General features: G+C 38.6%; 1 protein-coding gene across 3 annotated transcripts; it reads left to right on the forward strand.

The window, feature by feature from the left end:
• Positions 1–326: 326 nt before the first annotated feature.
• itgb8 (integrin, beta 8) lies at positions 327–25,744 on the forward strand. 3 transcript variants are annotated; one of them, XM_053493353.1, is made up of 15 exons: positions 327–900; positions 2,477–2,562; positions 5,099–5,270; positions 5,419–5,665; positions 10,668–10,833; positions 14,380–14,538; positions 14,636–14,731; positions 14,877–14,957; positions 15,498–15,641; positions 16,359–16,761; positions 18,602–18,824; positions 19,182–19,285; positions 21,041–21,151; positions 22,652–22,828; positions 24,138–25,744. In XM_053493353.1, the coding sequence occupies exons 1-15, from the start codon at positions 762–764 to the stop codon at positions 24,200–24,202; spliced, it is 2,373 nt and encodes a 790-aa protein (XP_053349328.1). In that variant the 5' UTR covers positions 327–761; the 3' UTR covers positions 24,203–25,744. The 3 variants fall into 3 exon arrangements, with proteins under 3 accessions (XP_053349328.1, XP_053349327.1, XP_053349329.1); XM_053493352.1 differs by having other exon boundaries at positions 328–900; positions 22,652–22,812; XM_053493354.1 differs by lacking the exons at positions 327–900; positions 2,477–2,562 and having other exon boundaries at positions 5,109–5,270; positions 5,423–5,665; positions 22,652–22,812.
• The last annotated feature ends 1,632 nt before the right edge of the window (positions 25,745–27,376 follow it).

Here is a 27,376-nt window from a genome sequence, read left to right on the forward strand (position 1 = left end):
GTAGCCAAGGCTCCTGAGATATTGATCATAGTCAGGATAAAATAAAGAGGAAAGAGGCAAAAAAAACAGACAGGAAAGAGATAATAAACAAAAGGATTACATTATAGCTTATGGATGTCTTTCACATAAAATGCAATAACATGTTTAAGAGAGAAAAATACCCTTGCACAAACTGTGTGGGTATAAAAAAAAAGACGTCAGATAGATTTGATATACATCACTTCTTTTATTCACTGTATGAATGAGTAGGTTACGTATACCAAGCCTCGAGCTGCGCGCGCACTCCGCCTACCGACAGCACAGTGAAGTTTTCGGCAGCTGTTTTATACCATGGCGCTGTCGAATAAAGGCGCGCGTGCAACCTCACTTTTGAACAGCCCGAGCGAGCGCGCGCGATGACCGGCATAGTGAAAGACCTCGTCTCTCAACATCATTATCATCGCAGTTCGTTGCCGTGACAGGAGCACGCTGATGGCCGCGGGGCCGGTCTCAGCCGCTCACCACCACCACCTGCGCGTGTGTTCGGGCTAAATGGAAGAACGGTGCGGACTTTGGTTTTCCTCCTCCTCCTCCTCCTCCGCGTCCTTCACGAGCGTTCGGCTCGAACAAAACGGGCTTTGTGGGCTTCTTCCTTTGATAATCCGGTTTTATTCCGGGGGACTCTGAACGCGGTTCGGGATTAGGCAGTTAGACGGGCGAATGCGTTACGGTGCCGTTTCGAGAGCTCACTGCTCGGTCTTTTGTTTCGGTCTGGGTTTTGAATGAAAACTACCTGGCGCGGAAGCACTCCGTTCCCCGGTGCTGCTATGAGTTCCTGGTTGCTCGTGTACTGGAACCTCGTTCTCCGTAGTGCGCTGCTCGGTGTCGTGTCCGCCGCCGCATCCTCTTCCTCTTTACCGGGTGAGTAACAGAGCGGACAGATTTCTATGGATTTTCATAACCAGGCTCTCTGATGACTCCTAACTACATAGCTAATACTAAATAAAAGTTTTAATTGTTTACCATAAGTAAAAATACAGGTTGAGGATAATGTCTTTCCTTGTTTACAAACCAGTGCAACATGACCTCTATTAATTTGTCTCTGTAATGACAAAGCATTCATGTTCCTATCTAAACTATGATTGTACATAATCATATTTTGGATAGGAACATGAATATACAGTCATATTTTAGATAGTAACATGACTGATTGTCAATACAGAGACGAATTAATATGATCTCAAATATGATTGTACATAATCATATTTTAGATAGGAACATGAATCATTGTCATTACTGAGACAAAATTAAACTGATCAAAAATAATCCGAAAATGATTTTATTCTCACTCTGTATGATTAAGTATCTAGGGAATGGACTTGCTGTGGTCATGCATCTCTGACATGAGTAATGGAGAAATATATTAATAGTTTTACACTATAAGGACAGGACATGATGATGGTTAGAGTCTACAGTATATGACACTAATTTCCACTATGTATTCTTTTAAAAATGAAATACAAAGATGAATATAGTCGTTGTCTATTAACTAACGCTGATTTTCTTAAAAAAGATAAATGTTTAGATTTGATTTATTTTTGGAGGTTTACTTTATGTTATGTATTGCGATGAACCAGAGTCTGTAGTTCAGGTTAATTATCAATGACTGACACTTTAAACAAGCGTCTTTATTATACAGAACCACAGGCATAAAACCAAAACATACTGTATTGTTATTACACAAAACAGAATACATGGTTCATTCATTCTTATTTTCATTAATTTTTAATAAACAACTTATACTGGTCAGGGTTGTGGTGAATGTTGGACCACAAGCTGGGAACACTGCACATACAGCAAGAAGACCTCAAAACCCTACCAGCAACACAGCATAGGACAATGATGATTAAGAAATATAAACAAGTGCTTATATGGAAGCCTTGCTGGTGTGTTAACAGGGAGGTATCAGACATTAAAATATGGAATATGGAAATGATGTAGAATTCTCAAAATGAACGTATTATATATTTTTTGATCATAGAAACAACTAAAAAAAACAAACAATAAAAACATGATCAAGTGTATATTTCTTTACCTGTGTGACCTACTTTTTATTTTTCTTTTGCTCCGTCATGTTTGTATAATGTGCAAACATAACGATCTGTTCCTTTCTTTCTTTTATTTTTGCTTAACAGGTGCATGGGCATTCAACTTAATTCGAAGTACTGTTTGTTTAAACTCATCATATCCTCAGGGGCTAGAATTCCCCTGTCATGCAGATGTTTTTTTTCTTCCACTTTTGATTCCATAAAGTGCTTATTACTGATGTGATGAGCCAAATTCAGGTGTTCTGAGCAACAATTGCAAGCAATAACCGGGATGTTGTTTTAATGAGCCCCTAAAATTAGTCAGCCATTCATGACTGAGAAAGGTTCTCAAAGCAAAAATTTGGATCTTTGTTTCATCTTGTCTTTCTTTTTTTTTTCTTGCATTGCAGCTGATAATAAGTGCGGGTCACCCCTTGTCTCAACGTGTCGAGAGTGCCTGAGCCGTGGACCAGATTGCTCTTGGTGCTTTCAGAAGGTAATGTGAAGACAACAATGATGTGTCTATCTTGGTTCTCAGTGGGTGTTTTTTTTTAAACTTACCAATAAGATATGGTAGTGTTTAGTCTGATAGGAAGGAACCTTGAGGAACCCTACCCTTGTACTTTTGTACGGTTACACCTTCCCCCAGCACGGGGCTTGCTGGCTCTTAACGGGCTGAGAGACTCTCTAAGTCCCAGCAGCCTCTTAAACAAGCTGCTTCGGGCTGGAGTGGCCGTGGGAACCCTTTAAATGGGCTGCAAAGTCAGGTGCTTTCCCAGCCCACACACAGACCATGACTGCCCACTAATCTGGATGTGAGAGATATGGCTTTACATTGACAGATATTTCTGACCCCATAAAGAGGTGCATGATGAAAGACATATTACACTCTGTTCAAAAAGCTGTGGTATCTTTCACCCGCTTATTTTTAGTAACCCTTTTTACTCCTACACACACCCTCGGATCAATAACACAGTTTAGTCATTTGTTGATGGAAAGTTTATGGCTGTTTGTTCCACAGCCCAAAATGTCTTGTTTGTGTGGTTTTTTTTAATATAAAAAGTCTCTAAAATCTGTGCATGATCTATAAAGAATAAAGAATTTTGAATTCATGCCTGTAGGAGGTAATCTTTCTGGATTTAATGTTTGGTGGTAGTTAATTTTCCAATGACATTTATCACCATGCTCAATAATAGTTATTATTATGTCACAACATACTGTAATAGACATTAATACATTAATCAAACATATAAATTGATTTATGAGACATTTCATTTGTTCCATGGGAAATGGTACATCAAAGACCCTTGATGATAGAAAAATATAAGGTAAGCTGATTATAAGTACACATATGCATCCTTTTTGTGGTCTGTGTTGGGTTTTGCAACTGCACATGTAGTGCTCAGTAATTGGGAAACTGTAGGATAAACCCTGAGTGTAATTGTCCCTCTACATTAGGTGAATAGGTGAAGGAATACTTTATTGTAATTGAATTGTTTAAGCGTCCAGGTGTATTTTCTCACTGTTGTTCTTAATATTGCGTAAGATGTATCAAGTTAGCACAGGGAGTTAACTCTCACACTTTTACACATTTTAAACTAGGCCTACTGCATATGAGCTATAGTAGACCAAGTTGGATCCAAGGGATTAGAGAATAGATCAGGAACCTTGATTCTTATCTGGCCAGTGTGGCTTCAGATTTTCATTTGAGCCATACCTGTTTCCACCTGTTTCATCAGGTAATTTTTGCTCTTGGGAATAAATGCACCAGATCTTTGCAAATAAGACAACAACAAAAAAAAACATAAACAATGAAGGTACAGTACATTAACTCAAAGTTACAGCACCCACCTGTTCCTTTGAGTGGTCATCACATCCTGCTCTGCACCACCCTCTCTCTGATGTTTGGGCCCTGCTTAAATAGTCCCACCATGTCTCAGTATACAAGGAAGGCATGCATTAAGACTCTTCTTTGTTCTGAAGTCTAGGTGGAATGAGCAGTCTCTATATGTCCTTACAGCTAGTCACTGGCAAACTTTAAAATTCAGCTTAAAAACCTACCTCTTAATAATGTAGTGAAATAAGCATGTAAAAAAAAGTGTTGGTTATATCTGTTTTTTTATTCCATACCCCACCAAACAAAGTTTCCTGGACTGATGATACCCTGTGATAATGTCTACGACCTAAGAAAACAATATTAGTCTGTATTACCGAAACATTACAGCACTTGTGTCACATCTGCCATATGGCAAATATAATTGTAAACAGTTATGATCTAAGTGTCCAATTTGCTGCATGTCACAAGTTTGAATGATATGGTTGCTACAGGAAGCTGTAATTGGAAATGTAATTTAATCTGTTTACTGACTGGTGGGAATACCCTTAATTTTTGCATGCATGAATCACATTAAAGCTAGTCAATCATTAATGTATGCTAGCTCATGTACACAGAAGAAATCACTTGTTACTCTTTTACTGTCTTTCTATTAAACAGATATTAAAAAGGCGAAGTGGGATTTACTGTACTACTGTATATTGGTCAGGCTAGTAGACATAGTCCTGACTACAACTTCTCCAGAATTCTACAGAAAGGCTTTTGACTAGACCCAAGAGAAAGATTATATCTCTCTAGTTCTGGCATCTCTTCAATGTCTTTTCATAAAATACAAAGTCAAATTTATTAGGAAAAAAAAGACATTAAACAGGCACCCACTTATTGTATATCTCTGATCTTTTTCAACTGCCTTTCCACCCTCAGAAAGTTCCGGCTCAAAGCAAAAGCAGATCAGCTCTTGTTATTGCCTTGCATCTCCAGAGGGTCAGGGTTCAATTTAAGTTTGATTCCCACCTTTGTGTGCATAGAGTTTGCATGTTCTCTCCATGCTTGGTGGGTTTCCTCTGGGTACTCTGGTTTCCTCCCACAGTCCAAAGACATGTCGATTAGGCTAATTGGCGTTTCTCAAATCGCCTGTAGTGTCTGAATGAGTGGGAACTTATGATCTTCACTACATATGTGTATTTTGCTTTAACAGAGCTTTCTGGATGGAACGGACATTAGCGAGAGGTGTGGTTCTGCCGCTCAGCTTATGCTCAAAGGCTGCAGTAGGGAGTTTATTGAGAATCCTGGAGTTAAAGTAGAGGCAAACTTGACACTGAGCAGCTCACAGGTGACTCCTCGAGACATTTCCATCCAGCTGCGACCAGGTAAGGAACAGCATCTCTTCTTTGCATCAATTTTACTTTTTGTTTTCAGTTTCTGGCTGCTTATACTCATTGTTGTGGTACATTATTAAACCGTAGAGCATCATTGGTTTTGAAAGCTGTGTAATAATTATATAATTTCCTGTCCCAGGCAGTGAGGCGAACTTCATTATAGAAGTGAAGCAGTTAGAACTATACCCAGTAGACCTGTACTACCTGGTGGACGTCTCCGCCTCCATGCAGGAGAACCTTAACCAGCTGAAGACCGTCGGAGAGAACCTTTCTTACCGCATGAAGGAGCATTCCAGTGATTTCCAAGTGGGGTTTGGATCATTCGTGGACAAGCCAGTCTCTCCCTATATCGATGTGCATCCTTCACAAATCAGTAACCCTTGTAGGTAAGCAGTGTTTCTTTTATTTTAAAAGCCTTCCAAAATGCAACTTCCCTCTATAGCTTTGAAGTTATATTAATTGTAGTCTCAAGCTCATAATTTTCTTGCAGTTGAGATTTGATCTTTGCATCGGAACTGACCCACATAAACACAAATTGCTATAATTTAAAGTTTTATTATGGGTGTAAAGGCAGCACCAAGCAACAATTAGATAAACCATAATTTATAGTCATTGAAAAGGTTTAATAACGTTTTTTTCAACATCATCCCATTGCAGCTACATCTGTTATCTTCTTGAGCCCCCACTGTCCTCATATGAGGACATCACATTCTCTCCCAACTACATTGTGTGTATGTTCTTCTAAGATCCCCATATGAGGACAGCTGGGTATTACAAACATCTTTCTGTTGAATGACATGAATTCAGCTCTCAGGTGCTAATAAACCATGTAATACGCAACATTAGAGTCTTAATTAGAGGGACTGAGGAGTTAAATCCAAAGCAGAGCTTTGTAACAGTGCCTGCTTCAGGAAGTAAAGCAGCCAGGGAGCAGGTGCAGGATGAGCAATGTTTCTTTCTCCCACTCTCAATAGCTTGATCAGTCACCTGAAACAAATGTAGCCTTGTGCGGTTAGCTGGAAATCTTCCCTTCTATCAACATGACCTACATTTCACACATGTTTTCTGAGAGTTCAGGTTCCACCTTGTATTAATTCTTAATACCCTAAGTTGGTTATATACAGTATAATTGGGTTTATAACTGTTAGCATGTTTCTCAGGAGATGCTTAACTCTAGTCCCAGGAGTCCAAGGTCCTCTTCTAAAGTGGCACAATATTGGCCTAATAATCAACTTATAAGTTAAACTTAAACTTTTAATTTGTCACATGTACATCTATCTCAGCCATGTACACATACCATTGTGGCAGCTATGGCTCTGCAGGCAGATCCTTTAGAGGGTGTTGTGGGGTAAAGCCTCTATGGATTGGGCTTGTTTATCCAGCACATCTGATCGCTGCCCAAAGGACTGGGATCTAGAGATCTGTGGAGTTTGGGTTCACAAGCTTGGGTGTATAGAAGGTGATCATGGTTTGTTCAGTTAATGTTTTGTACATTGACCTGTTGAATAGTCAGCTGGCAAATATGTAACAAATGGAAGGAAAGAACTGTTGATCTGCTATGCTGTGTTATCTTTTTACTTTCTTTTTACTGTCATGGTTTTCCGTACTTATCTTTTTTTCATGGGAAATCAAGTTCTTCTAAATGATCACCTTTATATTTTCTGATGAAACATTTGTAAGTGGTCTCTTCGGGGTGACCTTGCCTCATCCTCAGTGCAGGGCTCATTAAATGGTTTGTTTGTTAAAATAATGCTTTGACTAGCACGTAGCACTTGCCATCACTATCGTTAAAACTTTATATTAAGTGTCCATACCTCTAGTGCAGTTCCAGAGAATTTGCCAAGGATCATTAAAGTTGTTCTGGAGGCTTTTGTTTTTTTCCTAACTAATTAATTAAATTAGCTGTGCTGTAGATAAGTGGTACAGGCTCTACGTGGGTGAAAGCTCATGGTCCAGTCAGTGTTATACCAGATTTTGACTAGAATTGTAACTGAATCGCATAGGGGCATAAAATTATATTAGAAAAGAATTATTGAAAAGAATTATTGAAAAGAATTACTGAATTCTGGATGAATTCGATAATCATGAAAAATATATAGATTACATAGATTATAGATTGGTAAGTTTGTCCCCTCCTCCGCCATAAATAAATTTGTTCTATAACTGTTATATAGTAAAAAAAGAAAAAGAAAAAAGCAAAACAGATGTCCTTTAGTTAACTTGAAGTTTTTTTTGTTGTGGTTAATAATGGATCACTAATGGAGACTGCGGCAGTCTTAATGCATCTGCATTACTAACAAATATGTGCATGATGCCCTGGAAAAAGCTATCAGATGGCTCTGTAAACAAGTCATTTTGTTTGCTTTCTCATATTTTCTATGCTTATGTTGTTAAGGAGTCTGCTTAATAAGCAAAAAAGGATCAGTCTACCTAAATATGGCTAGATCCCCTTTAGCTTACAAGGATGATTTCCTCACTCACTGAGTGTCATGCTTTAATCAAGTTGTTGGACAGATATGAGCATGCAGAAGCCTAATTAATTAGGTTAGTAATTAGACACCAGCTGTTAAGTGATGCTGTTGTGCTGCAGTGAGAATAGAATCTAAATATAGGGGCTGTACCAAAAGAAATGCAAAAGTGGGCTTTTTTTTTATTAACTAACATAGGGTGTTGATAACATTTGATAAAACCCAATTTGTTGCAGTTGATGGTCTCTCACTTTGTGGTTTGTCTTCAATGTTGGTTCCCGCTCTTTAAACTTCTTCATCCATCTGTCCACGTTGCTCATCAAGTGTGTCATCCCCCTAAACATTCTGTAACACAGCGGGAGCCCATCAACTGCAACAAAGGAGATTTTCAAAGAGGCTTAAATGCATCTTTTGTAATGTTGAGTAGTACTATTATATAGAAGAAGACCTACTCTAGCAACATGTGCAATTTGAACAATCTGTGTGAGTTTATAAAAAAGTTGTGTCTTTTTTGCATTACTTTTGGTACAGCCCTCATATTTTTTTCTTCTTTTTTTTACTTTTGAAGTGAAAGACTTTAAAGTGGTTGAACATGTGATTCACAAATCAAGTAAGTTTTCAGAACTTTTGATAGTAAATGTCACCATATGAAGGTGATTACTATACTGTATGTATACTGTAATAAACACTCAGTGGTCATTTCTGGCCCTGCTCTAAAGTATTGTATTATATAATATAATACCCATTATTACGGCTGGCATGGTTAATTAGTAATCCCACCTCTGGGGGACTCCCCATGCTTGGTGGGTTTTCTCTGGGTACAATCCAAAAAAAGTTTGTAGACTGATTGTTTTCAAATTGATTGGTATTTCTAAAGTATGTGATTAGATAAGTGTGTATCCTGTGGCTTGCTAGATTTTCATGACATCACTTACAGCAAAAAGGGGCATGAATTTATTAATCATTGTACCCAAGCTTATTCTAGTGACATCGTCTTATTAGAGAGAAAGAGATTATTGTATAACAGTACAGAATGGGATTTGGGAGGTGTACAGTTACTGACTGCTTACAGTGATGCTGTGTTCAGAAACATGCTGTGTTCAAGTGCAAATTGAATTTCTTACAGATCTGGCAGCAGACCATCCAATCTGCACATTTAACTGGGTACAGGTGTTACACTGGATGCCCTTTCTCCCATTTTTGCAGCCCACTCATTTTTATGAGTCTCCACTGGCCCTGGATGTCTTTCCCCCTTTGCCATTTCACATTAAGGTTTATCTCCACTTAAACCTTCTGTATTTAGTTAATGTGACACTTATTGAACAAGTATGTAATTAAAAATTAACAAAAAAACTAGGGTTTGCTTATATGGTTCCCAAGAGTCCCATTGCTACTGCAAAACCTGATATGTCTGCACACTAAAGATTCTGACCCTGTGCAAGCTATTTGTGAGAGGACTAATATATTGAAAGTGTTTTACTCCCCATCCAGCCCTGAGAGGGATCTATACATTTTGTTCTTCTTCAAGGGTGGCAGGGTGGCTATCAAAACAAACCATGCATGAAAAAAATGAGGTGCATGGTCTCTAACCATGCACCTACACAGTAGACTAATATAGACATAATGCGTAAATGTGCATACATACAGTGACCAGTACAAAATTCATCTGTGTCACTGATGTGCTGAGTGTGGTCCATCAGTCAAACATCTGCTCCTTTTCAACTGATGCATATGGGAGAAGATGACTGGCAAATTTAGATTTAGAGTTTAGATACAGAACTGTGCAAAGGAGCCAGATTTCTTTGTATTTTAAATATAGTCTGTTTTTTGGTTCCCATTTTCAGTACCTGACCAGTTTTAAAGGTTTTTTGTTTGTTAAGCCACGGAGTGACCTGTAAATCATTCAAGCTTAAACAAATAAATAAAAAATTTAAGCATAAAAAGCATCTAACATGAGGCAGGACCAGTGAAAAACAAGTGCAGCTGATGACAGATGATCAGGCCGGTGATTAATATAGTAATGATGCTGGTTGGAACTAACAAAAAGGGAAATGAGGTCACTGTTGAATTTCTTACTGTACATAAGGCACTTTGCAATCTGTCACCAAAATTATTTGTTCCCATTTCTTTAATTTAATCTACGTAATTGTAGCTTCAGCTTCCGGGTTAGAATCTCGCCTCAGGGTCTGTGTGCATGGAGTTTGCATTTTCTTCTCGTGCTTGGTGGGTTTTCTTCTGGGTACTCTGATTTCACATTAGGTTGATTGAAGATCCGTAATTGCCTATAGTGTGTGAATGAGTATGTGTGTGTTTGTGTTGTTGTGGCTCCTATCCAAGGTGTACCCTGCCTAATGCTCAAAGTCCCCTGGGATAGGGCCCAGGCCCCCCGCGACCATGTCCAGGATAAGCGTTATACAAGGTGAATGAATGAATGAATGAATGAAGAAATGAGGGCTGGCCTAGGACTTTTGCACAGTACTATATATTTAGAAGACTGAAGATTATTTGATTTGTGGGCTGATAAGCTGCAGTTTACTTATCCTTACATGTGCAGATCAATCCAAACATTCCGAAGGGTCTATGTGGATGTATTTTTAGCCAAGGAGAATGGATTTTTTTAACATTACAGAAAAATGCCACCGCTTAGTAGACTAACCTCACGACCTCCCTGAAGTAGGCCCGGGGAGCACCATCACATTCCATGATGATCTCATCGGTTGTAATGTGGGAATCTGCAGTGGAGAGTGGCTCATGTAAACTGTTTCCCTTATACTGCCTGTCCACTTTGTTGTCTTTTCACCCCCCCCCCCCCCACCCGCCCCCACTTTCTAGTGTTCTATTCCTTCTTTCATTTTTCATTCTACCTTTTCTTTTCTGTTGTGATTTCATCACCCTCTATCTTTCCTCTTTCTCACTCTAGTGATTTTGAGATTGATTGCCGGCCTGCGCACGGCTTTATCCACGTCCTTCCCATCACCAACAACATGACAGAATTCAAGCATGTGATTCAGCAGCAGAGGATCTCTGGGAATATGGACACACCAGAGGGAGGCTTTGATGCCATGCTGCAAGCAGCTGTGTGTCAGGTAAACACTAAAGCCTGAGCATCAGACATTTACAGTGCGTTACCACGGCAGTCTGAAAGACCTGTGAGGTCTGGCGCCCTTTCTCTCCTGTAGTGGAAAAAATTAACAGTGTTCTATGGTGAGAGGAAATAAACTAAACCTCCTTTTTAATAAAAAGGGACATTTTAAACACACAAAATGTAAGCTTTAACTGTTAAAATTTGGTTAGCAGTATCATTATGCACAAGACTATGATCTACTGAGTGAACATTTGTGTTCAGATCAGAGGTGTGTATTAGGTTTGGTAATGAGGCAGGCAAATATAAAGCTCATGGGAGTAAAAAAGTAGGCCATGTTCCTTATAATGAAAGGACTCGGTGCTTCTGCAGCACTGCATGGCACATTTGTTTCTTTATCCTTAGCATCCTGATTACCATTGCTGTAGTTTAAAACAATAATTTGATTATATTTTAGGAAACAGAGTTAACTAGTTACTTAGAAAGATGTCTAATAGTGTCAAAAGGAAATAACCTCAGGTTTTTTTTTTTTTTTTGAAATCACCTATACCACATACACTCACCACCCACTTCATTATGCACACCTTGCTACTAATCAGCCCTACTACCAGGTCGGACCCTATTTTTCAGAACCGCCCCAATTCTTCATGGCATAGAGATTTTGATCCATATTGATATAGATTTGACTGCAGATTTGTCAGTTGTACATCTATGATGCACTCTTATGTTCTACCATATCCCAATGGTGATCTGTTAAATTAGGATCTGGTGATTGTGGCGGCCAATTGAGTACAGCGAGCTTATTGTCATGTTCATATGAAGTACCATGTTACTATGGTCATATAAAGGGATCGACATGCTCACCTATAGTACTCGGGTAGGGAGCCCAAAGTGTGCCGAGAAAATGTCCCTCACACCACCGCCAACTTGGACCATTGGTACATGGCAGGATGGATCCATGCTTCCATGTTGATGCCAAATTATGACCCTACCATCTGACTGTTTCAGCAGAAATTTAGACTCATCAAAGCAGACATTTGTCCAATCTTCTGTTGGCCAATTTTGGTAAGCCGATGCAAATTGTAGCCTCAGTTGACAGTAGTGGTACCTGCTGTGGTCTTTGATGCTGTAGCCCATCTGCCTCAAGGTTTGGCATGTTGTGTGTTCAAAGGTGCTGTTCGCCAACACTCTTCGATTGCAAAAAGATGTCATTTAATCTATCAGATATATATATGAGATCATCAGACCTGTATCAGCCCATTCTCTGCTGATCTTTGGCATCAGCAAACCATTTTTCTCTGTAAACCCTAGAGATGATTGCGGTAAAAATCTCAGTTGACCAGCATTTTCTGGAAAAATTCAGACTAGCTCGTCTGGCACAAACAACCATGTCATGTTTAAAGTCACTTAAATCACCGTTTTACCCCATTCTGCTTTATATAGACTACCAAAGGCTGTTGTATAAGCATTTCTATGCATGGCTACTCTGCAAATAAAAATGTGAATTGATTTATAAGTTAGGTAACAAAGTAAATATGTTTTCTCTTTCATTTCTCGCTACAGGCAAATATGTTAACATTTTTGTCCATGATAATCTCACACACAATGTGCAAATGTTGTACATAAGTAGATAATCTTATAATGAGCTAATGTGGTTTCTGTGCAAGTGACTGCCAACACGAGTTGAAAAGCAGTTGAAAATACAAAGAGTTTGTGTAAAGAAATGAGCTTGACTAAGCAGCAGGTTAGATAATGCCTCCTCTTTGTGAGAAATTTTACATGGAATTGTTAGTACAATAAAATGTTCATAATAACAGCCTTCATGTTGTGGTTGGCTGAACTCGTTAGCTTGGCTTGGAGGCCACACAGATACAAGTTAAGTGCAAGTACTTCCCTTTTATTCTTGGCTTAATTGTTCATAAACACAGAGTGTGTTTGTAGGCTCGAGTGTTTTGTGCTCAGTTTTCAATTTTGGCTCCATTTTTAGGTCAGGGGTTTACCTTAACATCACGATTAAAAAGACTCCTTTCCAAAAAAAAAAAGTGCACTGCAGTCTGAGGACTGATCTGTCTCCTTTCAAGTTTTAAGTTGTGATGGCTAACTGCCGTCACCGCCCAAGCCTGTGAACAATGCATGGGAATGTGTGTACAGCAGTGCACATTACGCATCCCCCTTAGAGAGAGTGCTCATCATGGAGCATATTGGGTGCCTGAGTCACTCTGTGTCACTGATGCTGAGATTGCTTTTTTAATGACATCATTTTAATGCTCTCTTTTATGTAGTTATGCATAAATGTGGGTGTTATTCAGGGCTGCAGGAGTAAGACAAGGAGTAAGACATTCATTAGTAGGTTGACTAGGCCTTTATAACAATGCAGCTTGTGTCCACTTTTTGGGTTTTTCCATGATTCACTGAGATATGGTTCGGGTATGACCTTGAATGAATAGCAGGCTTGATAACTCCTACAGCTCTGTGTATTACTTTCAGTCTCACTTTCTTACTGGATACTGGAATAGAAAGTAGAACTACACCGAGATTAATGAACTACTTGTTTATCTGTGATATCTGACTATCCGACTTCTTTTCTGACCATATCTGGCCATCTTTGTTACTCACCTTGGATAATTTTCCATCTTGGGATTTCTGTTTGCCGTGTAACGAGCTGCTTTTGAGATAGGGCTCAGCATGCAGGTGTCATGGGAAACAGTTGTGCAAACTCCTTACAGGAGTTCCTTCATGTTTCTAAGGAAATATTATTAATGGAATGATAGCTCTTGTTCTAGCATAGCTGTTTTTAAACATGAAGCTAACACAGAAAATAAGCAGCTTTCATAACCCTAAACAGGGGTCACATTAGCTACATTTGCTTGGACAATATTTCTATAATTTTCAATAAATCCCACATTCCGTGCTTTAATACAAGATTAATGTCTTATCTTATTAATGATTGCTTGGATGCTTTACTACATGTAAAATGGCAAAACAATATATTTATTCCATCAAGAGTGAAATAATCAGATCTAGTGTTTAAACAGCTAATATTTTCCTATTGAACAGATAAAGTTTTACCCAACCCCACTATTCCAGTTGAAAATACATTCTGATCAGGTCCGACTGTTCCTATTAAGGTGTTTACATGATGCATTTTTTGATTTTGATTGTGCTATTATTATGATTATTAGTAGAATATTGGGGTCCATGTACCTGACGTTTTGTCAACTCTGGGTTTATACTGTATGGTTAACCTGCAGGTGACAAATTACTTGTAGAGTTGAGACAGTTGTAAGTAGCAGTATCATCTACAGTATGTACAGTATTTTAGTTTGTGCATGTATGTAATACATATAATATATACTATAAGTAGTATGAACTTTGTTGAGGTTAACCATAATCCAAGTCCATACAAGACAGGCAGGCAAAATTAAACCACAATACTCTATGAGCAAGGTCTAAAAACTAGAACAAATGTGAATGTAAAGATTATTTTGAATAATATAAACAAGTAAGCATACTAAGACTGTAATTTTATGTTTATTAATCATTTTTGCAGAAAGACATTGGCTGGCGTCCTGAAGCTAAGCACTTGCTGCTGTTCATGACCGATGAGCCATCTCATCTTGCACTGGATAGCAAACTGGCAGGCATTGTGGTGCCCCACGATGGACGCTGCCACCTAGAAGATGGCACCTATTCCCAATCTGCCCACATGGTAATCAAACACACTATATCTAAATAATTGTATTTATGGATCTTACTGAGCAGAATGTTTTAGAAATGCTATTGATTTTATTCTTGGCCTCCTTCAGGAGCATCCAACCATTGGGCAGTTGGCAGAGAAGCTTCTACACAACAACATTTACTCAGTTTTTGCTGTGAAGCACGTGCAGTATGAGTGGTATGAGGTAATTCCTGACAAATGAAAATGGATCCTGGCTTCATTAGATAATCCCATGGCTTACAACAGGGGCAGATATTAAATGAGTCTCTCTCTCTCTCTCTCTCTCTCTCTCTCTCTATCGCTCTCTCTTTTGTGTCTTTTGTTAAAAGGATTTGGTGGCTTTCCTACCGGGTACTTACCTAGGCATTTTACCTGGGAATCTTACAAACCTAGTGGTGGATGCATACAAGGTGAGAACACCCAAGCTTTTGGTTTCTGTCTGACTCATTGTGGCACTTTATATTGTGGCAGCTAGTCATTAACCTGTCTTAAGAGGACAGGTTCTTTTATGTATCACCACACAGTCAGTGCTTTCCTTTAGGATTTACAAATAAAGCTGCTTGTGAGTATGCGTACAGAATGATCAGGGTTTCCTGTCTGAGTCAGTGTCAGTGGGAAAAAATTCTCACAGGGGAGCTGAGGTGGAAAAGGGGATTTTGAGCTGGCATTCAGCAGGGCAAATGCATTAAACCCAGTGGGGTTACAACAACCTATTGTTCCTCCTCCCGGAAGAAGTAGAATCCACAGATTGTTCCGAACAGAGAGCTGCATTATAATTCTCCTGAATTGCCGCAGCGACAGTGCACCATGTCTCTCTCTACCACCAACTATTTTTAGAGCTTCTGTTTTTAACATGTGTTTAAAAAAGCCTCATTACAGCTTAGAATAACAGTGCCTCTTGCACAGACAATGTGGTTGGTGCATCTCTGTCTCACATTCCTTTTTTTCAGAAACTGTTATCAGATGTCAGAGTGGAGGTGGAAGTCGAGGACAGAGAAGCACACAGATTCTGGGTCAGCGTAAAAGCAGTATGCCCGACCGGATCTACTGCGTCAGGGAGCAGCAAATGCACCAACGTTCAACCCGGGCAAAAAGTACGAAAGAATCAATGAGTTGATTAAAGAATACTAATACAAACCCTTTTTTTCTTCAGAAGACATTTCTTATTGCGATTACCAGAGTACTTAACAAAAGCCTCCTACATAACAGGCAGGGGAGAATGTGTACTGAGTACTTTTGTTAGGAGAGTCCTTTTGATTGGTTGTGGTTGTGAGTGTGTACAGTATGCGCATGTGTGTATTTCAAGGTCCCTAGGGAGAACAGAATAGAATGTGTACTTGAGGCGATTACACTAAAATCCCATTTACAAGAACAGCCTGATATGCTGAACTCACATGACCTTTACAGTATGTAATACAAGATAGTGATATAAAAAAACATTTTATTAGAAACTATGTTTTAAACTTGCTTTATAGTATTATGGTACATGTTGCCCTTTATGTGCAAGTCATTTAGCTGCTCAGAAATTTACATAACATCATCTGAAACTAACATTTTTAAAAATGTAATATTTACAGGGAAAGACCCTTCCACATGCCAATCACTGACTCTTCTACCTCCATCTGTGTTTCCCTAAACCATGTGAACTAGTATTTCCCTCTACTGACAAAGGCATAATCATTACCAGATGTGTTAAATTAGGCACAGGAAACACCAATCCACATTGTGCACACATTCCATGACTGGAACTGTTAAACTTTTCCCTAATAATAAAAAAAACCCTACTCTTATCTGATCTGTCCTCCCTCAAGGTCTTCTTCAACATCACAGTGGGAATGCGAGCATGTCCGGAAAGGGATGATGCTCTGCGGAAACCAAATAATCCTGAGGTTAAATTGGTGGTGAAACCTGTAGGATTTAACGAGTCCACAATTGTACGAGTGCGACAAGCCTGTGTGTGTAGCTGCGGTGGGGCAGGACCTTGCCATGACAATCCGGAAACTCCCCCGTGTTCGTCTGGAATCAATTCAGCAGTTGAGAGGGGTTTGATGGACAGTTGCCAAGATGTGAAGTCTGGCCTGATGTGCAGTGGCAGAGGAACTTGTGTGTGCGGGGCATGTGTGTGTGACCGGAGCAAGCTTGGCACCATCTACGGACAGTTCTGCGAGAAGGACGATTTCTCCTGTCCCAACGAGAGGGGTGTAATGTGTGGAGGTGGGTATGTGTGTCTGTGTCTAAACACAAACACATTTTAACACATCACAAAGAACCAGATGTTTTGTAATCTGAAATCTGGTCCTAGCATGAAATACTGGTATTTGTAAGTGGTGCTAACACTGCTTTCGGTTGGTGATTGGTTACTTATACATACCATTTTACCCCAAATGTCTGTTTGCACCAACTAGCATTAGCTGTAAAACTAGCATTAGATGTATCTTTCTTTCACCTATCTGGCTCAGGTACTATTTATTTATTTACAGAATACAATAATTTAGCTAAACTCGCCAGATCTAAACACTGCATTTTGCTACTGTCATCCAGCTATTTTATGGTACATGCTAATTTGAGCAAGAATCAGATCCCTCTCTGCTTCCGAGTCCCTGTGTTATGGCTGACTTTTCAACAATAAATAAATAAATAAAATAACATATCAATTAAATTTACTGTATTTACTTTACTCATACTGTATATGTAATCATAAAGACTATTAATTGTACAATATAGAAAATGTTGGGCTAAATATTATATAGTATAATTATAGTATAATTAACAAACAATATTTAACACTGCTTGCAAGCCGGTGTTAAGCTAACTACTGTCTTGGTATTATTTTATTTTAATTTACAGTAAAAATGCTAGCAAGCTTTTCAACCTTACACTAATTACTATCTGTCCAGTTACTTTATTGTGTAATTAATATATTAGGCGGTCTTGCTAGCAGGCTAGCTAGTGCTGGTTCAGACTAATTGGTAATTGGTACTGTTGTATTTAAAAAAATTTTTACTTAACCTGTAATTGTCCCAGCATAAACATTTTTTTTTTACCAGCACAAACACCGCACTACTGAAAAAAAAGGACAGCGAGCATAATTTGTTCCGGAAGCCTGCTTGTACAGTATATCAAAACACTTGTATATCAAAGCTAATTTCCCCTTAAGAATCAACGGAAACTCCAATTATTCATTCCACAGCTCAAAAATATTCATATAAAAATCATTAATACAAAATATAAAGTAAAAATAAAATAAATTAACCTGCACTTTACTGTTGAAAGGAAATGGTGTTAGGGAGGGAAAAAGCAGGAGGAGAGGGGCTACTGTTTGGGGGGGGTTCTGTGTAGGATGACTTTCTCACACACACACACACACACACACACACACACACACACACAAAGGCATTACAGATATATTCAGCAATACGGGACAAATTTGGGTATGATATTGCTTTTATTCAACAGTTCTGCAAACATAATTTATTATCAACAGATTATGATTTGTTCCTTTATTTAACCAATCAATTTGCTCTGCAAACAAAAATCTTGTTATTATTACGCTTTAGAATATCAGTCCCTTAAATTCTGGGTTCGGGTTGAATCCCAAATAGCTTGTAATGGAAAGCTAGTGTCCCAAACAAGTAGGGCCCTTGATCAGGCTCAGGAGTAGCTTTGTACCTGGAAATAAAAGAACAGAGATAGATATGTGATTCAGAACAACTTAGAAGCATTATTAACGGGTCAAAGTGTTTTTGAATATGATATACCACTGTCAGGTATGTTTTCTTGTTGAAAGTGCTTCTGTGATTGGGTTTGAATGAGGGTTTTGGCATTCAGTTGATCTCTCCCCTCAGTACTTACCTTCTTACACCCATACTGCGACCGGCAGTCAGTGCAATTAACAATTATTAGAACATCTGGATTGCTCAGTCCGAATATTTGCTCATTCACAATATAGTTAACAAATAAAAACCCTAAGAGTAATATGAGAACACAGTTCATAAACTATCCAATACAATTATAAAATCTCCCTTATTACCTTTGTTTGTGTTGGTAATGTCAGGACATGGCCAGTGTGTCTCAGGGGAATGCTTATGTCAGCCTGGCTGGACAGGTGAGAGTTGTGGCTGCCCCGTCTCCACAGAAAGCTGTGTGTCGTCTGATGGCTTGGTGTGCAGTGGGCATGGAAAGTGTGTCTGTGGCAAGTGTGTGTGTGATCACCTCCGACGCTCTGGAACATTCTGTGAGAAGTGTACAACCTGCTCAAACGCCTGTCTATCACACTGGTAAATACGTTTTATTTTCTCTTTTACTTCTGGTGGTTCCTGCAGGCCATACTGGCCCTCAACCAGGACAACATCTAGGAGTAGTTATAGAAGCATATATAAATATGAAAAGTGTATTTTACTTCTTTTATTGAGTCCCGGTTTGACTTGAACACCCCTCCTCCATACCTCACCCACACCCACACATCCAACATTCCTGTCAGTACACAGGTATATCTGGATTCATAAATATGTTATATTTTGCATGTCTTTCTGTATGTGCATGTGTGTGACTAATGAAATTTTACTTGTTTATCCCCAAAAATGCATAAATTTTTCTCTTATCGGCTCTCTAACTCTTTTGTCTCCTTGTCTCAGGAATTGCGTGGACTGCCACCTGTCTAAAGGCCTTGATGCAAATGATACACAACAATGCAATAGAAGCTGCACTGCGCTGGTGGCCTATGTTGATGACATAACTGGTATGTTAGTTTGATAAAGTGTGTTTAGGGCTTGGGAATCTGCGTCAGCTCTCATTGATCTGCCATACTGTCTGGACATTTGTTTACATTCAGTGTTTACACAAAGCATGATGTGAGTCATGGTTTGGATGTGACTTCATTCTGCATAGCATCTTCAGGAAGCACCCAAAAGACAAGGGACTAAATAAGGACAGAATTCTAAAGAACACAAAATGTTACTGTAATGATAAAAGATTTTAGACTGATCCAACCCTAAAATGCAAGGCACCTTCTTAACCTTTGATACATACTTGCTTAGTGTGCAATACAAATTGATCTACAATCTAAGTTTAAACTGCTAATTGAGTAATAAAAAAGATTTAATTATATTATGAAATATCTTATGGCGATAAGAGGTTCTGGACCATATCAGACACATTCTGAGCTAAACATTATACTACATTGTTCATAAATAATATCTATTAAAGATATTGCAAGTAATGTTTTCTCAGATTTGGGATTTTCCCTGTGGTGAACTGGGACAAAGGTTAAACATGGAATACGTCTCTATCTCTTCTCTTTGGCCTAACTACCTCACATTTGGCTTTAACCAGTAAAGGCTGACATTTTTGTTAAATAGTAACTATGAAGTGACGGCCAGTGGTGTTCTGGAAGACTATTGTATTCCACTGTGTAGTGCACTGAGGCGTGTAACATACTGAGGGCATCAGTGGTTTATTGGTGGAATCCTTGTCTTTTTCCAACGCTCACCCCGCCGGTGAGGGAGGCATAAATTATTGATCTTATAAAATATCTTAGTGCCAGTCCCAAGACCAGACCAAATCATAGCATTAAATCAGAATGAGCACCTGGTGTAAACTCAGGTAGTCAAGGTATTTTCACTTTGGTGTCTCCTAAAGTCGAATGTGTATATATGTCAGAATATACAGTATATAAATTGGCATTATCTGATCAATAAAGTATCTATCTATCTGTCTGTCTGTCTGTCTGTCTATCTATCTAAACAGTAGATGACGAAGAACACAATTTTTTAATTTTTTCTAATTTTAAACAATTATTATGTCTGACACTCAAGGTTTTCCTTATTTTTAAAGCTGTAAGCATTGAGGTTTTAGGCAAAATGTAACATTTCAGTGCCAGCATAAAGTACCAAAGTGAAACTGAAACTGGTACAGGACGAGGCTGATGATGCTGTCAACTAAAGTTTTTAAATTGCTCATAATGCTTCTTGTGATCTTCAGCAGTCTTTACAATTAAAAAGGTTTTGATTAATATCCGATTATGGTAATCCAGTGCCACTACTTTCTGTTGTGCCCATCAAAGCATGAGTTTGCTATAGTTTTATTAAAACCCAACCCACATATTATTGATACTAAATTGCATACTTAAAAAACCACAAACACATCTGCAGGCTGATATATCCATACATGTCAAAACAGTAGGAGGGGGAAAATCACACCAAATTTTTTCAGCCAAAATCACACAAAATACATACTTACATGACTTAAACAGTTCTGGCACATTTGTGACTCAAAGAAATCATGCACAAAATATCCTTTGTCAGTTACTGCAATACTTCTGAAAAAGTTGAAAAAAGCTCATTTTTCTAAAAACTGCAAAACAGGAGTTATCTCCCTTTGCTGTCAATCTGTTTGTATATGTTTATAGTAGTTTATTACATTCATACTGCATCTGGAATATATAAAAGGTAACGCAGATGAACTTTAACTGCATAGAGTTCTCCGTCTCATGCAGGGCTGATCAGGGGGAAGTACTGTCTGTACCACAGCAGGGAGCAGTGCGTCATCAGGTTCCACGTGGACATGGCCTTACACGGGCCACAGCTATGGATCAGCAAGCATGCTGGTAAATTATAGATCTACTTTCTACTCTCTCTCTCTCTCGCTCTCGCTCTCTCTCTCTCTCTGTCTCTGTCTCTCTCTGTCTCTCTCTGTTGCTCTTTCATTTTCTGATCCATTCTGAAAGCATGACATTAAGTGTGAACACACATCTGTGTGCCTTTCTGTTTTCATCCCACACTCATCATGTAAAGATTATGGTGTCTTTGTGATGCGTGAATCATGGACTGTGTGAGAGTTGTGGAGATGGTATTGTTACTTTTCTTTTCTTGTGTCTCATGGTCTTTCACCTACAAATGTCACAGAGGCTATGTTCTTAGCCTGGGTTTAAGGCCTTCAAACAAGGCAGGCTTTTGTGTGTGTGTGTGTGTGTGTGTGTGTGTGTGTGTGTGTGTGTGTGTGTGTGTGTGTGTGTGTGTGTGTGTGTTTGTGTGTGTGTTTGTGTGTGTGTTTGTGTGTGTGTGTGTGTGTGTATGCGCATCCTCCCTGTCCCCTCCCAATGAGTTTGACATTCCCCAATTTCCCTCTCCCTGTCTTTGCTGCCAGATCACCATGGCAACAGGCTGAAATGTCAATACACTACTTTAGCCTCTTTGTATGTGGAGTAGCAGTTCGATGCCAAGCCTACTGGATTTCACAATCTCTGATAACACAGCTGACAGCGGCTGCTGATCTATAAATGGCCGAAATCTGCTGCGCACCAGCAGTTCCGGTCAGAGCCTTGGTTTCAGCTCGATCCAGCTTGTGTCCCACTGCTGCTTATTCCACAATTTTTTTTTTACTGTCCAGCTGTTCCTGACATCTTCACTGATGATTAAGTAAACATGTTCGTGTTTTCTTCACAGTGTGCTGTTTATGAATGGATTTAAGTCCTGGCACTGTTTTTCTCTTCGTTGGGTTTTTGGTCTGCATCAAAATGGAGGTTGCAGTCTTATCTTTCCAGTGTTGTTGTTAAGTTCCCATCTTCAATGTTACACTATGTCACATCCAAGGCCAGACTGATTAGATGTGTTGTTGCTTTTACAACAAAATTATTAAATCAGAGTTCCTGTAATAACTCCAAAGGTCACCATTATTTATTAAAACATTAATATAAACCAGTTTATAAGTCTGATAATCCAAATTGAGAATTTAACCTTCATGTGGTATAACATTACTTTGTCTATACAGCAGTTGTATTGAATGTTGTTACTAACAGTTGCTCCCTCACCAGACTCTCTTCTTTTTTGTGTTGGACATAAATTAAATTAAATTTACAGCTTTATGTCTGAGAGTTACAGTCTGCTGACACCAGATATAGACGCTGTAGAAACATTAACATATTAGAATCATCGTCATCTCCTTTTGTATGATTTTTTTTTTTAAATAGACGCATATGTTTGTTATTATTTTATATCATCATCATTATTTAAGGTTATTGTATTAGAAAGAGAAAGAATTGTCATATGCTATATATAACTTATTCCCACAGGTGATATTGAAATAGTTTTATCCTTTCTCTTCTCAGAGTGTGTGTCTATCTACCGATACTTTAAGACCTTCCTCGGCATTTTCCTCTTCACTGTGCTTCTGGGTCTGGGAATCCTGGCTGGAGTGCGTTTGCTACTCCGTGGCAAGAACTGGTCGCTGAGGGGGCACGTCGTCCAGCAGTATGATGTCAGCAGTAAGGTGTGTGTTTGTCTGGGTGAGTGAGAAAGAATGCACTGAATGGTAAAAATGATCACAATAGAATACAACTAGGAGAAAAACAACGCTTTATTTTTCTATACAATCCCCTGCTAGACTAATGCACTCATCCCAGTGTTTCACTAGTAGAGGGATACCATCAAGGTAGAAAGTTTTCTCAGGAACCTTCACGTCTGAAGCGCTGGCCTCCCAGGAACTCCTTCAATGACCAAAACATGTGCAAATGGCTTGGAGCGAGATCAGGACTGTACAGAAATCCTAACCAAGTTTCTGTATTTAATGTGCAAGTGGTGCAGTGGGCAGGATGAGTTTGAGTATGAGTTTGTGCATCGTTCTGCAAAAAAAGAAGTCCTTTGGTGTTCTTTTAGTCTGCAGAATCAAAAGTCCTAGTTTGACTTGAATGCCCTTGGTGTTTGTTGTTGTTATAGATATGGATAAAAACGTCTGATTGTTGCATCATAAGGATTTCTATAAATAATGAAAAAAATATTGTAAATTCTAAGCTAACAAAATTGTAAAATATTTTTAAAAAAAAAACATTAAATCCACAAAGAAGCACAGCTAGATCAAGGAAGTCTAAAAGAAATGACTGCATTTACACAACGACACTGTCGACTTCTTAAATCTAAATGGTTAGAAAGTGCTGGATAATTCTCTATAACAGTAGCTGTCACAGGCACATGGTTACATTTATTTGTTCATTTTAGTGTATTATACTTGTTGTAGGGACTAATCTACTGTACATAATCTAAGGCTAATAATAACTGGGTTAGAAAAGTAGTTTTTGTACGTTATGCATGATTCATTAATAAATAACAAAAATTGTAAGCATTGGCGAATTGCTGTGTTATAAGAGAAATGAAACACTTTGGGTGAGTTATAATAAAATAAAACATTACTGTGTGGCAATAGTTACTTTACAAAGCTGGCTGCATCAAGCAACCATGTTTATGATCATTTTCCTGTGAGAGCATGTCTGGGAGTGTTTCATTTCTAATAATCCTAATTAATAATAGAACTGTAGTAACATCCGTTGTCTTAGCTATTTCTCTAGGAAGTCTGAGACCAATTTACAAAATAGTAAATTTTTTTAAATATATGTAACTAGTGTAGACAGAGTAGCATTGCTAGCATTGTGTTTAGTGTATTTAGGTTTTAGATCCATGTTTTTGTCACATGACCACATTTGAGACTACATACATGCTCATGCATGTCACCTAGTACACTATATTGCACAGTGCACATTTGTGCAAACTGTGTACATACATGTGTATTGTATGAATGATTTGAATTATTTTGTTTCACAGAACCCATCCTATGCACCCACCTCCAGCGAGAAGACGATTACCTACAGACGCGACTGTCTCCATGAGCACCCCATGGAGATGCACATTCACATTCACAAAATGCCCCTGCACGACATCTGTCCTTGAGAGGCAGAGGGAAAGAAAGAAAGGACGCGAGCAAGAGCAATAAGCAAACGAATGCGGAAAGCACACTCCATGTTTTTTTTTTTTTTCTGTGGTTTTGGAGTTGATTTCAGTCTTTGTGCATGAGGTGCAACTTTATTTTGGTCTGTTTGGTACTTTTAGTACTCTATATATTTCATACAGCCCCTGCTATTAATTGACCTCTGCCTGTTTATGTTCTTGGATGAGCAATGGTACTGGATTATTTTTTTTTATTAAGTTAAAAATAAGTTAAGGTTTTATTTAAGTTTGTAGTGTTTATTTAAGTCCGTTTGTTGGAATGTAACACTAAGATTTCTTCCTTCAGCACTACGTCACAGCCATAGCAGACCTCAAGTTGAAGCCAGTTTTTTTAGCTCGCGTTAGACTGCCATCTTGTGGGAGATTAGACAAGACCAAGAAATATTTAGAATTAGAGTGGCATTTACAGTAGGTACTTACAGTAATATACATCACCGGGTCTTATCCGTGGACATAGAGAACCCCCTGTCTTGCATGATTTAGTGTTTCAGAATGTTAGGTACAGAAATGTGTGTTAAAGACGAGAAAACACTAAAATGTTCTCGACAGATGGGTTTCCCTGGACCACCTTTGGAAATCTGTGGAACATGTGTTTAATCAAGGTACGTTGTTTCTGTGGGTCCACATTTAACAAATTGCATAGTTACTATGTGTAAATGTGTGTATTGCAGCTATGTAGAGCATTTGATTCAGATGTAAAGTACGCTTTAGTTGAGTGGGTCATACTTACAGTAATTACTGCACTTTGTTCATCTCAAATAATACTTTACTTTGGGATGTGCTGTAAAAAAAAAACTGGAATTTTACTGTATGGGTGGTTCATGTTGGGTCCGTGGTCACTTGGGATACTCTATTTCTGTGTGTGTGAGTGTGAGTGTGTGTGGGTGTGTGTGTGTGTGTGTGTGCGCATTTGAAAATGTGAATAGCCAAGTGAGCTGCACTTGTGTGCGTCAAACTACTGAATTCCAGCGATGCTCCATTTCCATGAGCTGATGCAGTACTGATACAGAACTGAGGTTTGTCGGCCGTTCGTCTTTTTTTTGCCGTAGACTAGTTTCAACACTGTTTACAATCAAATGTTGTTCTTGACACTAAGTTGTTTATTTATTGATTTAATATCGTTTATTTTTGTTAATTATAGATGCTTTTTTTTGTACTGCTTAGTAGAATGTTGAACTTGAGGAATTAAGTGCCATTAGTCCATATTTCAAAAGCATTAGTAATATATAAAACACTAAATCAGTAGATTTGTACTTGAACACAATGCAACCATTGATAGTCTGTGTGCCAGGCAGATGACTGAACAATTGGGCATTATTCCTGTTCACAGAACTTTTGTTGTTCTGTTGTTTGATTTGATTTTACATACATTGTTTCAATAAAAATTCCATCACTTGCACTGTTTTGTTTTCACATTACTTAGTACTTGCTTCTTGATAAAAAGAGAGAACCTGATTTTCATCCGCTGTTTCATTTATAAAACCTTGTGTAATGACAAAACCTGTTGGTACCACAATATACAAATACAAGGATTAGCATTAAAGTGTATTGTTTATGTAGGGTAGACATGTCAATTTCATTATTTATATCACTCTCACTTATTAATTCTCTATACCGCTTATTCTGGTCAGAGACCCAGAAGTCTTGGAGCCTATCTCAATGGAATCCCAGGGGCACAAGGCAGGGTATACCCTGAATAGGGTTCCAATTCTTCGCAGGTCACAAGCATGCACACTCGCACCCTCACTTACTCATTCACCTACTATATGCAATTTAGCCTATTCTGCCTGTCTTTGGACTGGGAAGAAACCAGAGTAACCGGAGGACACCTAACAAACATGGGGAGAACATGAAACATGAACATGAAAACTCCATATGCACAGACCCGGAAATGTAACTTAATTTTATTTGTATAGTGGTTTAAACAATGGTCATTGTCACAAGGCAGCTTTACAGAATCAAAAGAAAATTATGCAAATGTGTATGAAATGTAAGAAAATTTTTATAAATCAAAATGATCAGACTGTCACTGATGAGCAAGCCGAGGGTGACAGTGGCAAAGAAAACTCCCCTGGCTGATAGGAATTGTTTTGCAGTTACAGTATACTGTGTGTTAGGCAGCTGGAAGTTCAATATAACAGATGATGTCTTTAAGTTAATATGGAGTCCAATTCATTATTGGATGCTCAGGTAGACTGTAGGAAATTCCAGTCCTGAACTATTGAGTGACTGCAGTCACAAATTCTCAGAGAAGGTTCTAAAGAGGCCAGGGCCATTTTATGGTTCATCCCCAGTCACCACGGCATCTTAAGCAGACCACATGGACCTTCATGGGGATGAGTCAGACAGATCCGGAGGGCAGAGGAGGGTCTGGTTTACTGGCAGCTCAGGGGCCACATGTGTAGCTCGACAGAGAGGGACAAGGACAGGGAGAGAGAGAAGTAAAGTAAAGAAAAGAAAGATAACAGTTGTGAATGTGTATTTAGTGCAGAGTGCAAGCAGGGACTCCAGCAGGACTAACTATGACAACTTAACTAAAAGGAAGAGACAGAAGGAAACACAGACATGAGGGCTTCCTGAGATGTAAAGCAACCAATCACCTCACTGTCAGCAAACCTGAGTGATAAATGAGAGTGGGGAAGACAGCATCTGAACATACCAGTTCACCATAATACTTTACGTCCATGAGTCCCCCAGATCTGCTCTTTTACTCAAGACAAATATATTAATAAATAGGTTTTTAGCCTAAACTTAAACACTTAAACATAGTTTTTGTAATACACAATGCTAAGAAGCAGCTTGCATCCTTTAATCGAAGTAGCTGTTGTTTGGAAATTGCTCCTAAGGATAAACCAGATTTGTAAACGTCCATGTTTTTGATGAAGTGCTTGGAGTATCTTATTTTATGAATGGCATAACTGTGCTATCCTAACAATTACAGTGTGCTACCAATTAACTCCCAATTATGACAAGCGGTCAATCAGAAGACATAAATTTCTGGAATTCAGACTTTTTTCAAAGATACAATCAACATACTCACTTATTTATTGTCTACA

Source organism: Clarias gariepinus, chromosome 3, assembly GCF_024256425.1.
Source record: "Clarias gariepinus isolate MV-2021 ecotype Netherlands chromosome 3, CGAR_prim_01v2, whole genome shotgun sequence".
Classification (NCBI taxonomy): Eukaryota; Metazoa; Chordata; class Actinopteri; order Siluriformes; family Clariidae; genus Clarias; species Clarias gariepinus.